This window comes from Coenobita brevimanus, chromosome 33 (assembly GCF_032717465.1).
Source record: "Coenobita brevimanus isolate Jiangsu-jjx chromosome 33, ASM3271746v2, whole genome shotgun sequence".
NCBI lineage: Eukaryota > Metazoa > Arthropoda > Malacostraca > Decapoda > Coenobitidae > Coenobita > Coenobita brevimanus.
Genome location: NC_136986.1, coordinates 18,280,069 through 18,299,823, shown reverse-complemented (window position 1 = coordinate 18,299,823; position 19,755 = coordinate 18,280,069). Strand labels below are relative to the sequence as shown.

Here is a 19,755-nt window from a genome sequence, read left to right as displayed (position 1 = left end):
TGGAGGGACAGAATCAAGAGTGAGAGCAGTGGAAATGAGTTATTTGAGTGGAGCATCTGGACTCACATGGAGAGACAGACTGATGGATGAGGAAGTGAAGGAGCATTGTGGTGAGGATGTAGATGTGATATGAAGTGTTGGGAGAAACACATTGAGATGGTTTGGCCATGTGGAGAGGATGGCGAGTGAGAAACTGACGAGGAGAATGTATGTGAGTGAGGTGGAGGGGGGTAGAGGGAGGGGGAGGCCAAGGATGAGATGGAGGGATGGAGTGGAGAGGTATATGAGAGAGGGGGGTTTGAGCTGGAAGCAGGGCAGTGAAATGGCGTTGGACAGGGCATTATGGAGGCGATTTGGTTTTGGCCACCACTAACGGGATTAAGGCTTCTGGCAATACATAGATAGATATATTGTGGTGGTTATATGCTCTTTCACTTTTATGTCGACTGTATCTGATCCACAGCAAATCTCTTTTCTCTTTTGCATTTTTACAGTTAGTATGGAACCAGCTTTTTATCCTTATTTCCATGTCTTTGTCCAGTGGGACATATTTTTTTTTTTTTTTTGCAAGAAAGAAGGAATCAAAGGCCAGGACCACACAAACCGCTCCTTCCAAGAAAAAAAAAAAACAATACAAAAGAGAGCCAAATTCAAGATCCGTTCATTTCGACATGCCTGGACAAACTGCGTTCGAAAGACTGGAGATCACTGGGAATAGGAAATACAGACAGAGGGAGACAGTTTCAGAGTTGATCTGTTGCATAAATGAAGGACTTGGAGTAACGGTTAACTCTTGCATTAAAGAGTTGGGCAGAAAAGAGATGTGAGTTTGTTGTTAGACAGGTGCTACACACCCGTCGTAGAGGTGGAGGGATACAAGCAGATAGTTCAGAGGAGCAGTGACCATTGAAGTAGCGATAGAAAAGAGATAAAGATGCAGCATTGCAGCGAAATGACAGAGGTTGAAGGAAGTCAGAAAGAGGAAGAGAGTTAATAAGACGAGAAGCCTTTGACTCCATCCTATTGAGAACAGCTGTATGTGGGAAGCCACGCCACACATAAGAGTTGTATTCCACACAGAGGTGAATAAAACCCGTGTATAAGGTCAACAACTTGCAGGGGTAATGAAGGTACGGAGTCGGCTTAGCACACCTAATCACTTCATAGCAGATTATGCAAGAGATATACTATGATCTTCCCAAGATAAGTCTCGAGTGAATGAAACCCCGGGAATGTTCAAGGATGATGTAGGATTGAGCTGGATATTATTAAACATTAGTGGGTACTCCTGTGGAGGATTGTGACAGGTTGATAGGTGTAAAAACTGCCTCTCTGATGCATTAAAAACAACAAGACTATTTTTACCCAAGTCAGAGTTACAAGCCAAGACAGACATTACGTGCGCCATAGCCTCATGTCTTGTTTGTTAAAGTAACTCCTGAGATGGATGTTGCGGGAACCTAATGGAAAGGTGAAGGGTGGAATCATCAGGATACGAGTGCATTGGGTAAGATGTACAGCTTAGAAGATCGTTGATGAATAAAAGGAAGAGAGTTGGTGATAGGACAGAGCCCTGAGGTACACCACTGTTGATTTATCTAGGAGAAAAATGATGGCTGTCTACAACAGCAGCTATAGAACGATCAGAAAGGAAGCTATAGATGCAGGCACAGATAGAGAGAAAGAAACCGTAAGAGGGCAGTTTGGAAACTAAAGATATATGCCAGACTCGATCGAAAGCCTTTGAGATGTCAGGTGCAATGGCATAGCTTTCGCCAAAGTCCGGAAAGGAAGATGACCACGAGTCTGAAAGGTAAGTGAGAAGATCGCCAGTGGAGCATCCCTGACGGAACCCATACTGAAGATTAGTAAGAAGGTTGTGATAAGAAAGATACTTTAAAATTTTTCTCTTGAGAACTGACTCGAAAACTTTTGAGACACAGGATGTTAAAGCAATTGGACGATAATTAGAGGGTTGGGAATGGTCACCCTTCTTTGGGACTGGCTGAATAAGAGCAAACTTACAGCAAGAAGGAAAGGTACAAGTTTATAGACAAATGAGGAGTTTACCTAGACAGGATTTAAGCAAAGAAGCAAAGTTCATGAGGACAACAGGATGGACTCCATCAGACCCATATGCCTTGTTAGTATTGAGGCCACTGATGGGAGAAAATACATCAGCTGAAGAAATTTTAATGTCAGCTATGAGGAAGTCAGAGGGGGGAGTGATGGAAGAACAGCGCCGGAATCGTCTGAGGTGGACTTTGAGGAGAAAGTCTGAGCAAAGAGATCTGGTTTATCAGTAGAAGAAATAGCTACAGAGCCATCAGAGCAGAAAAGATGAGGTAAAGTTATTACAAAAGTTTTTGGCAAGGTGACAGAAGGAGAGGGAAGAGTTCGAGTTGGAGAGTTGAGAGCATTTACTACTGATGAAATTATTTTTAGTAGAGCGAAGAACAGACTTAGCACAATTCCAGGAAGAAACATGAAAAAGATGTGATTCAGGTGTGGGTTGACTCTGGTACCTTTAATAGGCCCTCTCCTTGTGGACAGCATTAGAACGAGAGTGATTAAACCAAGGCTTTCTTCCATTAGTCAGAGGATATGAGAAGGGAATGTATGCTTCCATGCCCGAGAGAATAACCTCCGTAATGCGCAAGGCACATTGAAATGGCTCCCAGCCATGGAAGCAATAATCCTTCCAGGGAAAATCAAAGAAGTACTGCCTGAGGGCCTGCCAATCTGCAGCTCCAAAGTGCCACAGTCGACGATTCTTTGGAGGGGCCACAGGCTGTACCAGAGCAATAGGACAGGTTTAGGTAATAAGGTTTTGATTGGAGGAGCCCAACGGAGAGGAAAGATTAACAACATAAGCAGAAAGATTAGTTGTAAGGAAGAAGTCAAGTATGTTGGAGCTCTCTCCAATGTTGTCAGGGATACGGGTAGGGTGCTGTACAAGCTGCTCTAGGTCATTAGGATAGAAAAGATGTAGGCTTGTTCACCAGGTTGATCTGTGAAAGGGTAGGAGAGCCAAAGTTGGTGGTGAACACTGAAATTTCCTAGAATGGAGATTTCAGAGAAAGGAGATACGGATAGAACGCATTCCATCATAGAAGTAAGATAGTTGAAGAATTTTTAATATTCAGTAGAATTAGAAGATAAGTAAACAGCACAGATATATTTAGTCAGAGAATGACATGGAAGCCGAAGCCAGAGAGTAGAGAATTCAGAAGAATCAAGTTCAGGAACACGAGAGCAAGATAAGTCGTTGCGTACATATACACAACAACCACCTTTGGCTTTGAAATAAGCATAGAGAATGTACAAGGAAACAGAAAAGGGTTTGCTGTCAGTTGCCCCAGACAGCTGAGTCTCTGTCAGGAGAAGGTGAGGTTTAGAGGGGAGGTGGTGTTGGACAGAGAGAAAGTTAGAGGAAAGGCCACGAATGTTGCAGAAATGAAGAAGAAGTGAGTCAGACGGTGGTTCCAGGCATCTCGCTGAGTCGTTACCGGGAGAGGGACTGATGGGGACATATTATATGGTTCCCCCTCCCCCCGGGACTCTGAGGCCTGGTTATTGTGTCCCCCCCCCTCTTTTTTTTTTTTTTTTTTTGAAAAGCAGGTGTAGTGTACTGAGCATGTAGATTGGTGTTGACAGTTAAAGAAACTTGTACTGGAAAGCATTCTGGCCTACTCTCCATGTTACTGAAACACTGAAAAAGTTCAGCAAAGAGAGATGGTCAGGAACTAGTCCCAGGGGCTGATGAAAGGGGAGCTCCACTTCTCCCTGTCATCAGCTTTCCATCCACCTTGGGAGTACTGTTCTAATCAACTGATGCTACAGTCTACTCCTAACTACCGTCTACTCCTATTTGGAGTATTTTCTCTGTTATTATCATAACTCCTCTTTCTTTTTTTTTCTGTCTCGTCGCCAAGTCATGTACTCATCCGAATTTAGAGTTGTTTCATATCCTTCAGTTAAATTTTATTTATGTTAGACAAATAATATGAGGCTCATTTTCAATGATATAGTCTTTTATCTCTAAAAATTTGGATACTATTCCTTCTATATTTGAGTATATTCTGTCTGTCTACTGCTAGAAACCTTAATCCCGCAAGGGGTGGCCATAAACAAATCGCCTCCATGTCGCTCAGTCCAACGCTATTTCACTACCCTGCTCCCAGCTCACACCCACCCTCTCTCGTATACCACTCCACTACATCCCTCCATATCATCCTTGGCCTCCCCCTCCCTCTCTCTCCCTCCCTCCACCTCACTCACATGCACCCTCCTCGTCAGTCTCTCACTCTCCATCTTCTCTACATGACCCAACCACCTCAGTGAGTTTCTCATAACGCTTCCTATCACATCCACATCCACACCACAATGCTTCTTCACTTCCTCATTCGTCAGTCAGTCTCTCCATGTGACTCCACAGGCTCCTCTCAAATAACTCATTTCCACTGTTCTCAGTCTTGACTTCTTTCCCTCCAACAAGGTCCAAGCTTCACTTCCATTCGTTAGAGTTGGTATCACGATACTGTCATGTAGTAACTTTTTCACTTCCATGCTCACTTCTCTGTTTCTTATCACTGCTTTCAAGGAAACAGGAACCTTTCTTCCTTGCTGTACCTTTTCAAGCACTTCACCCACTAAACTTCCATCCTTACAGATCACACTACCCAAGCACTTAAATGCACTCACATTTTCCAAAGCTTCCTCATCCAACCTCACCGTACATTCACTGACTTCACTTCTCTCGAAGCCCATAACATTACACTTCCCAACATTCGCCTTTATATTCTGTATCTTACTCTCCCAAACTCATCCACCAAACCTTCCAGCTCCCCTTCGTCTTCACTTAACAACACAGTATCATCTGCGAACAACAATATAGGGAGTTTCCAAACACTCCCCTCTCTCATTAGGGTCGCTTCAACATCCACTGCCCTACCTTGTATCACCTTTGTAACCCCATCCATGTACAGACTGAACAATAATGGAGACATGACACAACCCTGTTTCAATCCAAACTTCAAATAAAAGAATTCACTCAGTTCACTATCCATACGCACTACAGCCTTAGCACCCTCACAAAAACATTTCACGGCATTCAACAACTTCCTATTTACACCATATATTCTTAATACTTTCCACAATCCTTGTCTATCCGCCGTGTCATGTGCTTTCTCCAAATCCATGTAGACTGCATACAACTTCTTTCCCTTCTTTAGAAACGTTACCACTAAAGATCTAAGAATGAATATCTAATCTACATAACCTCTTCCCTTTCTAAAACCTCCCTGTTCTTCTCCAACTAATTCCTCTATTATTTCCCTAACTCTGTCAAGAAGTTTCCTACCATACCATATTACACTAATAAGACAAATGCCGCTATGATTACCACACACTTCTTTTTCCCTTTTTCCTTTGAACAGGGGAATAACTATACTTTACTTCCAATCCTCCTGGACCCTACCTTCCTCCCAGGCCAATCTGCGCATCTTTCACATCCATTCGACTACTATCTCTCCCCCATGCTTCAGCATTTCACCACACACTCCATCAATTCCTGGGGCTTTCCTCGTTTTCACTTTCTTCATTGCTTCCACAACTTCCAATCCTCCCAGGCCGATCTGCACATCTTCTACATCCATTCTGCTACTATCTCTCCCCCATGCTTCAGCATTTCACCACACACTTCATCAATTCCTGGGGCTTTCCCCCATTTTGACATTCTTCATTGCTTCCACAACTTCCAACCTACTGATTTCTTCCTTTCTTCTCACATCCTTCCATCTGGCAGCCATTCACCAGCCACTTATTCTCGCATTACTTTCATTCTCTATGTCCAAAAATTACTTAACCTGCCGCGTCCCGGAGACGTGAATTCACGTCCTCACATGATATGCACTCATATCCCGGAGACGTGAATTAACACGGCAATATTGTAAGGTCCCTAATTTGCACAATTTTCTATTTTCGCGAGTGATTTTTGGCACGTATACACGGGACACCTTCCTCTATTCCTCTACAAGATGCCAAGCAGGGACAGTGCCTTACACCGCATAACCTCTCCCCCCCCCTCCTGCTCCCCATTGTCTCGACAATTCACCTGTTACCAGTGACCTGGCCAATAAAGACATTCAGGGCCAGAGTGATTCCCCAATCGATGACAATGTGGAGGACAAAGTTTACATAGCATTAGAGGAAGAAACAGTCAGAAATGATGATCAGGTAATGTGGGAAAAAAAGGTCATGAATGGTGATGAGTTATTGAGTGAAACAATGCTTATAATGCCTATATTACTGTTTGAAAACCAATATACTCTTGTACTACATATAAATTCGTACCAAGTAAATAAATAAATAGTGTTTATGAGTGGATAAAATAGTTACCTTCCCATAGAACTCGTTTTCTTTGCTGCCAGCCTGTTAGAAACACCAGTCAGGTAAGGAGGTACTCGTACCTAGATCGAGTATTTTAAACCTCAGGTGAGCAATTTTTCTATGAGCTTTCGATGTTTCTCACCAAAAACAAATGTTTGAGCCAAAAAAAAAAAAAGTCCAAAAATGTCGGGACTGGGGCGTACCACTGCCCAGAAAACGTCGGGATGGGGCGGGTTAAAGAGTTCTCTCCATCTGTTCACTTTTTCTCCCTTCTCCATAAGTAATCTACTACTTTTATTTTTCACTCCCTGACTAATTTCTTTAACACCCTGTCAAATTCTCTTCACATGTTTCCAGAACATTTTCTAACATCCCCTCCACTACAGTATACACTCAAATTGCTTGCAAATTCCTCATCCACTCTTTTCTTACTTTCTCTTACTAATCTTTCACCTCAATCTTCCTCTCCACATATAACTCTCTCTTCCGCCTCTCAACATCTTCTACGCCCCTGTTTCTCATCCACTCACTATATGCTTTCTCTTGTGCCACAGCGTGTCTCACATCCTCATTCCACCATCCTGTTCCCTGCACCCCATTTTGTCTTGTCTTCACCCCACACACTACCACACATGCTGCACAATTTTCTGTGAATATCTTTCACACACCTTCCACATCCCCCATCTGCTCCAATCCATAATTACCCAATCACTCCTCCACTTCTCTCTTATATTATGTTTTTTTTCTATACTCCTGTAACCTTTCCACCCTCCACGTATGCGCCTACTTCCTCGTGTATTTTCCTTCTTCTATTTCTCCATTTCTTTTGGACCTTGATTCTCACCACCACTAAGTGGTGGTCATAAACTCCACCAACCTCTATATGCTCTTGCATCAGTTACACACCTCATCCTGTCATCCACACATACATAATCAATCATTGCCTACATTCAGTGCACCTCCCACCCTTCTTATCACTCGCCACATATACGTATGGATCATTTTGTGCCTGAAGAGGGTATTCGCTATCACCAACCGCCGTCTGGCACAAATGTCCAATAAAGCACTGCCATTCTCATCCATCTCTGCAGGCACACCCCACTCACCAACTATCCAATCCATCTTTACATTCCCTACTTTCCCATTCATATCTCCAGTCAAAAACACCTTCTTATTCCTTTCAAACTTTGCCTTTCAAACTTTTCCATGCATGCTTCCATATTTGTCCAGAACTCTTCTCTCACTTTACTTGTACTCATACAATTTTGCGTTGGCACATACACGCACATACAATCATCCACATTTGTAGTCCAACTTTCAATCTTACCCACACAATCCTTGCACCAACTGATATATAATCTCTTTTATTCTCCTTCCATCTGTTACTCACAATAACACATACTCCTTCTTTTGCCCTCTCATCCTCAAATACTCTTGTGCATATACCCCATCCATACTCCCATTCTTTCACACCCACACCGCTCCATTTAGTTTCAGTTAATCCACATACATCTACTTTCGCACCCTCAAGCACCTGGACACTCTCTCTCTCTCTCTCTCTCTCTCTCTCTCATCATTTGCAAACCTTACATTCCATTTCGTGATCCGTACCATGTCCTTTGTTCGGTCCTCAGGTCTGAGGCTTCTTGAGTACATTAAGTTAGCCATTTTGTTCATTTATCTGACATTGGTTTAGTCTACTATCTTCCTCTTTTTTAAGCCCTGCTGTGTATGTGCCTTTTTATACTTGCAATCCTATTTCTTTATAAAAAAAAAAAAAATACTTCTCTCTTCATCTGATCTTCTTCCCTCTTTTCCTTTAGTAATCCCCATTCCTCTTGAGTTAGGCACCTTTTTATCCACACATCTTTGTACTCCTCTGATTCGTTAATTTTGTTAGCATTTTTGATACCTCTTCTACAGTGTTACTTTCAGGGGTCTTGACCTGTTTCTCTCATATTTCCCTAATCTGTTAAATTCCTCTACATCTTTCTCACAGATTACATATGATACCACTTTCAATATGTTCATTATATTTACCATCTCTTTGTTATCTCAGGTGATTTTGTTCCATATTTCTTTTTCACCTTTACCAATGATGACTATAGATCTGTTAATCCCAGCTATTTCCTTTATCAGCCTTGGGTTTTTCCTTATGATGTCTTTCACCTCTTTTGTTATGTCTTTTGCTTCAGCCTTGTTTTTTAGATCTTGACTTGTTTTGGCTACTTCTGACCATGTATTTTGTACTTCCTATGTGTAGTTTCTCATCATCTCATTTACTCGAGTTATATTCTCATCAATGTCTCTACCTTACCCTATCAGATCACCTGCTTCTCTAATTAAGTCTTTATCATCTTTGTACTCCTTCAAAACTCTTTCATGGGTGATTACTGTATTTCCTATGTTTTTCATTTTCTTCCTCGGAATGTCTACCTCAGCTTGTAGCTAACCTATTGGTGCATCTTTTCTGCTGAATTCCTTTACCAGTTCCTCATTTTTTTTCCTTTTGTTGGTACAGTTCCTTCCTTATTTCATCCAGTTCCAGTTTGAAAGTGTCTTCCAATCTGTTCATTTTCTCTGCTAAATTATTAAATGTAACCAGTTCCACCAGGTCTGTGTAGTCATCAATTTGTTTTTTACTGTTTCCCTTCCTCTTGCCTAGTTGCACTTTTTGAGTATGCCACCTTATAGAAATATACTTTCTACTTACAGTTTAGCATCTCCGTTCCGTCAGTACTGGAATTAACTTTGGGCTCGTCTGTTTACCCGACACAGTGCCTGTCGTCTGCCAATGCAGCAAACTCCTCAGAGTTCTGACCACTTGATATACTTCTTTTGGAAGTATATCAAGTGTGTGTGTGTGTGTGTGTGTGTGTGTGTGTGTGTGTGTGTGTGTTTTCCCAAAATATTTCTAAAGGTTGTGGAAGAATTTTCACCAAACCATGATGAAACAACAATTATGTGAATAGGCAGAAGTGGTTAACTTTTGGGTATGATTTGATCAAATGCACCCGCATACCATCCGCCATTCATCAAACTACATTTTGGCTAAAATCTCAGCAATGGATAAAGATATTTTCTTAAAATCAGGTTTGTAGGTCGCTTGTACCTTAGCCAAGATATTTTGCTGGTGAATAGCATTTGGCCCCTGAATGCTTTTGTTTTTCATTTCACTAAAAGTTTAAACAGACTTCACAATGAGATTTCTAACCCAGTAGAAACCACTGGCACCCTGGGGTGATGGTTTGGCGCATTTTCAAAACGTAAATAAGGAGGGAACTACAGATTGGATCCTATGATCTTTGGGACTATGACCTGATAGATGAATTGCAGTAAGCTAAGAACCTTCCTCACAAAATCCCATCTGCAGCAACTCAGGATTTTGGAGGGTTTAGTGTAGTGGCAGTGTATGTAACCCATCTTTCATGACATTCTTTAGTAGCTGCAGCTAAATTCTGTTATCTTTTGCATGAAGATAACCTGCCATGCCTCGTCCTGTAATGGCTGCTCCACAGTGGAACTGTTGAGGTGTTTGAGCAAATTGGGAGAAACTTCAACTGCTCGTGTCTGAGTTTCGCCTTCTGTGTTTGCCTTCAGGACACCATGGTCAGAAATAAGACTCTTCCTGCTCTAAGAGGATATACAGCTCTACACTCACCAGCTCTTATGGACCATGGTACTCGAGGTGGCTATTGCCTACTTTGCTGTACTGTCTGGTCTCACCTTCAGGCTGTGGCTGTTCAGTTACTCCTGGGGAGGAGTTACATATTTTGGGGAGGAGTTACATATTTTGTTTTCTTTATCTTCCCCCCCCCCCTCCACACCCCTCTCCGTCGCTACTGTTTCATTCATCAGCTTCCTTGGCCATTTGTTCTGGGCAACGTGAATGGGCATCATGCTTTGTGGGGTGAAACTATACAGTATGTAACACTTTTGGTGATCTCATGGCATCTTTGGCTGAGGAATTGGATCTGGTTCCTCTGAGCACGGGAGGCCTGACACATTTCATGGTCAAACTGGTATTCTGTCTGTTATTGATCTTACAGTGGTATCCCGTGATTCTTCACTGAACTTTTCATGTGAGATTTTGTCTTACTTGAATGGTATTGATGATTACCCTATTGTGGTTAAAGAATGCAACTCTGTGCTGGTGAAGCGTCTCTCCCTGGTGTTTGGGTTCGACTGACTGGGGAGAGTTTGCAGAACACTGTAGTCTCGACTGTAGTGTTCCCAACTTTCAAAGGGCTGATGATGCAGAACAGTATTTCACAACTACTGTATATCAGGCTGGCCTTTCCTCAGTTCCACGAATGTTTGGAAAGTTTTGCAGGTGACCTGTGCCTTGGTTGGATGAGGAGTGTGCTTTAGGTAGGTGTGTCCACAAAGCTGGTTGTAGGAAACTTAGGAAAAATAAAGATGTCCTCTTTTAAATTCAGTTTAAGAAAGCTCGTGCCTATTAGCAGTAGGTTCTGAAGAACTCGCATCAAACCTTGTGGTGAACTTATGTCTCCTCAGCCACCTTATCCACTCCTTTACCATTGGTCTGGAAGAAGTTGATGATAATAACGGGTAAGCAATCACCTTCTCCTCCCTTGGTGCTTAAAATTCAGGGATCTTCTTTATCTATATCCTGTGAAGTAGCTTCAGCCCTGGCAGAGCATTTATGATGTTTTATGTTCAGATCCCCCCAAGCTATTTGGCTAATTCCAGCATCAACAGGAAAGGTTAGGTTTTTCATTTCTGTATACTGAATGGGAACCATCTGTTTTCTTTGCCGCCTGTGAACTCAGGGCGGCACTCCAGCAGTGTAATGATTCTGCTCTTTACCCTAATGACTTACCTTATGCTATGATTTACTATTTCTCGTACGATTCTCTGTTTTTATTAATAATTTATAAGAGGATAAGGGATGAAAAAGTATCCACTGATTGGGGGATAGGTATGGTTCTTCCATTTCCTAAACTATGTTTTTAATTAATCTAACTATAATCCCATTTGTTTGACATCTTCTGTATGCTAACTGATAGAGAAGATAGTTAGCGGGAGGCTGGTCCAGTAACTAAAGCAGATGTTTCTTCTCTATGTGACAAAGAGGGTTTCATTGGATAAGATGTACATTGGAGTACCTCATCGGATCAGAGTCATCACTCTGTGAGGCTTTTATGTCTGGACAACATCTTGCAGCTTTGTTCCTTGACCTGGAAAGGGCATATGATATGGCATGGCACCATAGCATTCTGAACTAACTCTTTTGTTCACGATGACTCAATGTGAGTCATAATCCTTGCAATCTGAAGAGTAACCAATAATGCAACCTGATGCAAATTCGCTATAAGTGATCATAGAAACTTTTCCTCTAGTTGAATTTGCATCAAATTTGGTGAGTCAAAAATAAAGGTGGCCAGGTCTTGGGGAAATATACAGCAACATCCGGGAATTTATCGGAGCGGCAAGTGGCCTATTTTTAGGAAGTGTTCTCCCGGCAGTCAGCTTAGTTGGGTGTATGAGCACAAGGCTGGCCATTTCATTCCGCGTTATCTATTACTGCACCCTCCATACCTTACGTGTAATTCAGTGATATTGTGTTATATATTGTGCAGTGTGCTTGTGAAGAAGGTTTATAAGTGTTTCTTATATATTTTCAGAGAAAGCCAGATTTGAAAAATCATAACCGATATTTACAGTTCCCCTCCTGTTTTACACTAAACCTAAAATGTCTTGCAAGGGCTTATCAGAGAAAGAGTACATGAAATACTTGTAGAGTGGAAGAGGGAGTGAAGATAGCAGTGAAAGTAAATCTGATAGTGAATCTGGTGAGTAGGAGGGAGTGAGGAGGAGGAGGAAAGGAAGTGCTAAGTCTGACCCCAAGGGAGATAAGTGCAAAGCCACGATCAAATCTGCAGCGATTAGCACTACAGACAGTAGTAGCGCCATCACTACCACCACTCCTTTCACCACTGCCACCACTGGTGTAACTACTCCAGTCACCACCACTGTCATCACTCCTATGACAACTGTCACCACTGCCATCATTCCTATGACAACTGACACAACCTGCCATCACTGCCACCAGCCCTACCACCACTGGTATAACCCCTGCCACCACTGGTGTCACACCTGCCACTACTGGGACCACCCTGACCTTGGAGACTGAGCCGTATTATTGCAACCTCCCTTCCACCCCCCCACCGCAGACACTGACCTCATTACCCCCACAGTCACCCTACACCCTCACAACACTCCAACCTGCCCACATCTCACAGCCCATCCAAAATATTTCCATATCAACTTTCCCTGCAAAATCAGCAAACTCACTGTCCCCTTCAGACTTCATTCCCCCTGAATATAAGCCAGCATCATCATCATAATCATCAGCACCACAACCATCTCCTCCACAACCATCTGCACCACAACCATCACCGCAATCATCACCACAACCATCACCACCACAACCATCTTCATCACAACAATCACCACAACCATCTCTATCACCACGGTCACCTGAACCTTCATCCACCCAGGTATCATGAACACAATCATCATCACCATCTCCCCACCACAAAGACAAGGGCAGCATGGGCCTAGGTGAGGTAGTGGTGGGTGGCCAAGAGGTCCAGTAGTCGCCTGTCTCGGGGTCGTGTGTGCCACACACTTACGCAGCCAAGCATTTCCCCAGGTGAAGACCGTCAGAAGGAAACTTGGAGTTCTGGGTCATTCACATCCAATGCTGGCCCCTTCACTGAAACCCCAGGTTTGAGAGTGGCAGCATCAACAACACCACTCCAATACTTCCGACTTTTTTTTACCAGGGAGTTGTTGCTATACCTGGCGGTCAAAACCAACAACTAAGCCAGGTTCCTGGGGACTGCACTAGATGTTTGGTACCTCATCAACAAAGAGAAAATGGCTCGGTTCCTTGTATTATACATTCTTACGGGGATTTGTGAACTGCCAACCATAAGAACCTATTGGTGTTCCACAGAGGTTCACAAATACCCCATATTTCGGCGGGCTATGAGTGGAAAGTGCTTCAAGGGCATCCTGAAACACTTTCATGTTTTCTATAGTCTCGCCATACCCGAGAGCAATCAGGACCGGCTAATAAGGATTTGCACAGTGACACAGTATCTCCTTCAGAGGTTAAAGGAGGTTTACATCCTGGCTGAACATCTTAGCCTGGATGAGGGATCTCTGGCTTGGAAGGGGCAGCTCTCCTTCCACGTATATAACCCTATGAAGCCCCAAAAGTATGCCATAAATCTATACATCTTGGCTGAGGCGAGGAGTGGTTACATTTTGAATTTCGAAGTTTACACTGGGGAGAAAAATTCTCTATAGAACACAGTGTGGGGCCTCATTGAACTTTTGAAGGGCAACGGATACAAGTTGTATACAGACAATTATTACAACCCTGTATCACTGTGCGATCGCCTTGTCACAGAGGCAGTGTATGTATGTGGCACAGGACTACTGGCAAGGGGAACACCGAGGGAGCTGCAGGACATCAGCAGTGCTAAATGCCTTCCTGATGATGGACTGGAAGCTAGACACAAGGGCAATGTAATGGTGTTGCTGTGGAAGGACAAATGTATCGTGAGTATGGTGTCCACCTTCCACAGTGACACCACCGTCCCTAAGCAGGTGCATGGGAAGGTCAAGGGTCCAGATGGGAGATTCCACCACATTCTGAAAACAGTGAACAAGCCCGTCATGGTGAACTATAACAGGCACATGGGCACAGTGGATCATTTCAATCAGATGATCCAATATTACCCTGCCCAAAGGAGGATGGTTAAGTGGACCAAGAAACTGACTTTTTATTTCATCCACATGGCCCTATTCAATGCCTACACCCTGTACAAAAAGAACACCACCAGGCCTATGACACTCCTGGAATTCCAGGAGCACATATGCCACAAACTCCTGGCATTCCGTGGGGAGGAGTGGCCGGCATTAGGTCATTCCCTTCACCATGCCCCTGACCTTCCCTCGCGACGACGACCACCTGTACCTGCAGCAACCGGTCCATCAACTATGGCCTCTGCTCTACCTGCAATCATCATTCCACCTCCCGCAGTAGCTGGTCCGTCAGGAGTAGCTCAGCTAGTTACTGCCACGACCACTCCACCTCCTGCAGTAGCTAGCCCTTCAGGAGTTATGCGGCCAGTTACTGCCACGGCCACTCCACCTCCCACAGTAGCTGGCCCGTCAGGAGGTACTCAGTCAGTTCCTGCCACTGCACCTCCAGCAGGAGTATGGAGGCAAGGAGATGGAGAAGCAGCGCTGTCTAAGGACCGTTGATATGTGGACGATAGGACACGCTTGGATGCAACACTGCACCACACCCTGGAGAGAATCCCCAACAGGAAAAGGCTGCGGTGTGTGTTGTGCCTTTTGAACATGAGGAGGAGGTACGCCAGCTATATATGTCCTGTTTGCAATGTGCCGCACCGCACAGGACTGTGCTTTCATTAGTATCATACTGTTGAAAGCATATATCAGTTAATCACATCGCAAACACACACACACACACACACACACACACACACACACACACACACACACACACGCACACACACACACGCGCACACACACACACACACACACACACACACACACACACACGCACACACACACACACACACATGCATGCACGCACAAACAGACAGACTCACACACACACACGCATAGACACTCACGCATCACAATGCTCACACACACAGACACTCACACATCACAAATACTCACACACACACACACACACACACACACACACACACAGGCTGTGCTCGTACCTGTCCTCCTCTCTGCAACTCCATCTCCTCTCAAGAAACACTACAACACTACTAGAGGATGTGAGTAACCAACTTATTTGTCTAGTTTTTATACCACGGTATTGTAAGGCATAAATTGTGTGTTTACTATACATTTCTCATAGGGAAAATGTTGTGCATTTCATTGCTATTCTCTCAGTCATTTTACTCGTAAAGTATAGGTCGCATCAAAAATCTGAAGAAAGCATGATCAAGCTGATGATTTCTTATGCATACTTTTGTAAAGCAAAGTAACCTATGTGTGCAAATAATTATTTGGGGAAAAGTTACGAGAAACGAACATACTCAGCCTATGGGTTGGAGCATAGGTGCTGTCATCACACCTAACCCATCGTAACTTTTCAAAATTCATTTTCTCGATAACAATAAGGGATATTACTCTGTGAATTATACCATGGGCTTCCTTAACCTTTGGGCTACAAAACTGGGTAGAAGTTACATATATATCTGTTACAGTGTCACTAATAACATACGAAATAATAAACAAATCAGGACGTTTTTAGTCGATTTCCATAGTTTTGTTTTTCGATTTACTCGAAAATTACTGGATGGATCAGCTCGAAACCTGTCTCTTTTGAAAGCTTGTGAAATTCTGCATATAGGTATACCCTTTGCAACTGCACGTCACGGGAAAAAATTTTCACGGAGATGTTGGGAAATTTTGAGAATCTAGTTTTCATCAAAATAAGGTTTATTCTGGCTACACTTCTGTACATTTATTAATCTGTTTAATGTTTTTTTTTCTTATCTGATAGTAGAAGCATCAGCAAAGATGATGGGATGCAATTTTTAACAATATATAAGCACTTTCCAAAGGTATATTGGGACATATAATTTTTTTCCTTTCCGCACGAGCGGAGGCAGCCTGAGCGGGGTTTCAGTTCTGTGCGGGGAACCAAAACTTATTGAAAACTTATGGTGCCCGAGAGGGTTAACTTCACAGTCTGGGGCTGCATAGCCATCTGCCATTGTTCCTTAGCGGCTTCTAGCAGAACTGCAGGTTTCAGGTCCATGCGCCGTCCTCACTCTGTCCTATGAGTTCAAGTGGAAGGTGTTCCATGGAGGAGTATGCTAAGTCTTCCTTTACTAGCTGTTGCCATCAATGACATGCTTGATTCCCTGCCGTAAACGGTGTCTTCTTCCTTTTATGTGGATGACCTAGTGATATGGTTTGATGGTTCCTAGATGTGTGCTGTTGAGAGGAGGATGCAGTTGGTGCTGGAAAGGGTCGCCAGCTGGGCAGACTGGAGAGACTTCCGTTATTCTTCAAGTATGAGTGTAGCAATCCACTTTTATGGATTAAAGGGGCTCACGCCTTCTGCAGTGCATGGAGAAGAGTAAGTTTCTTGGCTTAATGTTTGACTGTCAGGTTACTTGACTTTTACCTTTGAAACTTCCCTGAGTGTCATGTATGCAAGCAATGAATTTGTTGAAGGTACTGTTTCTATATCTCATATCTCATGGAGTGCTGGTGAGAGTACACTTCTTCCCTTGTATCAAGCCTTATGTGGATCTAGAATTGCCTATGAATGCGAGGACTCCTCCTCCTCTACTGTACCGCAGCTTAGTGTCCCTAGCCCTTTGCATCACACAGTGTTGTGTCTTCCCACTGGTGCTTTCAGATTGTACCCAATTCCAAGATTGTGTAGGCCGTTGTTCCTTCCTTTTATCTACAGCACAAGTCGCTGATCATTCGTTGCTGGAATCGTGTAAGATATATTCCAGAGTCATTTATTGTTGTTTGCGCATCATGGTAGTCATTTTTTCAGTATCATGTTTCTCATCCTCACACTCCACATTCCTTTGAGTACAGGGTCAGGCAGATTATGGGGGATTTAGGTCTCTCTGCATAGCCTGTCTGCCACACTCAGCTATAAAGATTTGCACAATGGTACCTTCCCGAGGTGCAGGTGTGCAGGGATTTTTAGGATACTAACTTTTCTTTCTCTCTTCTCTGGCATTTCATCAGCCATCAGCTATTTCTGGAACATTAGTCCAATCACAGATGCACCCCTCCCTGTATATAAAGATGGTTCAAAGTCGCACACTAATTGTTTCTCATCCTCGCACTCCACATTCCTTTGCATACTAGGTCAGGCCGATTATGGGATATTTAGGTTTCTCTGCAGTGTGTTTGCCATGTCCAGATCCCCAAAATCGCCCCATGGCGCCCTCCTGAGGTACAGGTCTGCATGGATTCGGAGGTTACGAAGTCTCCTGCCTCTTCTCGGGCTCTCCATCAGCTATTTAGGAACATTCATCAGTTCACAGAGAAACCGTCCTTGTATATACAGATGGTTCAGAATCAGACATTGGTGTTGGGGCTGGGGTGAATTACCTAGATTTTGTAACGGTAGGAATTCTTCTAAATTCCGCTATTTTATCATCAGATTTTAATTCAGCTCATCCTCTATCCTTGCCTTTCTCGAGTAAGGCAAGGGTTCATGGGCAGGTCAGTGTGGACATCAATGAGATGGAATATACATTTGCAAAATCCGCTTCTTCCCGATGACCCCTGCCAACTACTCCTTTCCTGCTTCCAATATGACACCATACTTGAAGAGTGATTCTTATTTGCTGGCAGAGCCTGTGGGATGCTGTTCCTAAAAATAAATTACGGGATGTTATTCAGAGGATAGTAGTGCTGAGGGTTCTCCCCTCCATGTCTTAGCGATTGGAGGTGGCTGTTGTCCAGCTACGCACTGGAAACTCATGGCTTAGTCATGAATTCCTACTGTGTGGTGGGGCTCAACCGTATTTTGATGATTGCTTTGCTCCCCTTACTGTCTGTCACATGCTAGTCCTGTGTCCGAGTCTGGGGGACCTGCAGTGGAGGTTTCTCCATGGGCATAGCAGGACAGATGGTGCCTACTCTCTGTCCTTCACACTTGGAGGAGCCTCTGGCTATATGACTGATATTTTTTTCTTAAGGAAGTAAACTTCATACACCTTTCATTGCTGATTGACGGTTTACTTACTTTTTGCTATTTTTTATCCTTGTTAGAGGTATCGATTTTGTTTTAATACACAGGTTTTAATGTTTATTCGGCATTATATAATTGAGCTGTTACAGCAACACAATTTTTTTTTCCAATAATTAAGCTCAATTCTCTTGTCATCAACAGAAAATTTTTATTCATCTCAGGATATAACTCAACGAAGACTTGAAATTAGTGATAACTTGTTCACTACTAAGGATTTATCCGCAAATGGGTAAAAGCGCTTGGAGGTTGCAAAAACATAATATGTAATAAATCATTCTTGTGAATTAAATAACTTCTTTACGACAATAATATCTTTAAAAATATTCCAACCTGCAGTTATTGTTACTCAGATAAGGAATGATTTCGTGTAAAAAACATATTAAGCCAAAAGATTAAATTTTCTTACCCACCTGCGATATAATCCGCAGACATTTATCAATCTGAGGTGTGTAGGGGGCATCATGAGGCACTGGCCAGGCTAACGAAAGCTGTAGCAAGTTAGCCTTGCCTAGATACAAGAGGGAAGTGCCATCTAGCGTAGTAAAGTTCCGGGATATTATCAGCTGCATGTTCAGAGGAGAACTAATATGAGCACTCCTGAAATAAATACAAAAATAATAAAATGTAATAATTCACCCAGACTCTTTCCCACCTAGAAATAGCACGTTTTTACTTCTTCAAATTCAGCTGCCAAATTGCTTTTCAACTGACTGTTAATATAAAACTGATCCATTTAAAATTGTTCAACTTAGAATACAGACAAGATACGAAAAATCCATCCTAGACACTTTACCAACCAACAGAGCTCCAGGCTCAGATCGAATTCCTCCAGTTGTTTCGAAAAAGTGTTCCCCAAAACGTGCTTATGTTCTAGTTAAATTATTCAGGCTATGCTTAGAGTTCATTCACACTTAAACACCCATTCAAAAAGTTTAATATCTCTAACTCACAAGTCAGTACAGCCGTCTCTATAAATCAAGACTTATCTATGATCACTGACTGGGGACAAAATAACCTTGTCTCATTTAATGCTAGTATAACCAAATAAATACAGTTTAATAATAGGCAGATATTGCCAGATTCCTTTATTATCTTCAATGCTACTAATATTCCCTTCTCCAAAAGTATTGAAATTCTTGGTATCTCACTTAAAAATGACCTCACCTGGACCTCTTATGCCAGATCACTTGCTAAAATCGCCACAAAGAAACTTGGATTATTGTACAGAGTCCTTAACTTCTTCACTGATGAGCAGTTAGCTATAATTTATAAGAGTCATGTGAGCTCTCAGCCTGAATATTGCTCGCCCTTGTGGAATGGATGTGGAGATGTTGCACTAAAACACCTAGACAAAATTCAGAACTAAGCTGTTGGAATTAAAAATAACCCTGGAATTATAAATAAACTTCCCCCCCTTACAAGTAAGAAGGAATTTTGCCTCCCTTGCATTATTTCACGAAGTTGCGTCCATTGTGCCACCTCTCCATGCCTTCCCTCGTGCTATACGGGCATCTGGTAGCGCCCATGACTGGAATATCACACAG

The 19,755-nt window shown here is 42.9% G+C and overlaps 1 protein-coding gene across 1 annotated transcript in view; it reads right to left on the bottom strand.

The window, feature by feature from the left end:
* The window catches only part of LOC145395811 (ionotropic receptor 93a-like), a 53,359-nt gene that overhangs the window by 14,212 nt on the left and 19,392 nt on the right, over positions 1-19,755 (bottom strand). The window contains exon 7 of the mRNA XM_080269343.1: positions 18,622-18,808. Within this exon, the coding sequence (XP_080125469.1) occupies positions 18,622-18,808 (187 nt within the window). The remainder of the gene's footprint in view (positions 1-18,621; positions 18,809-19,755) is intronic.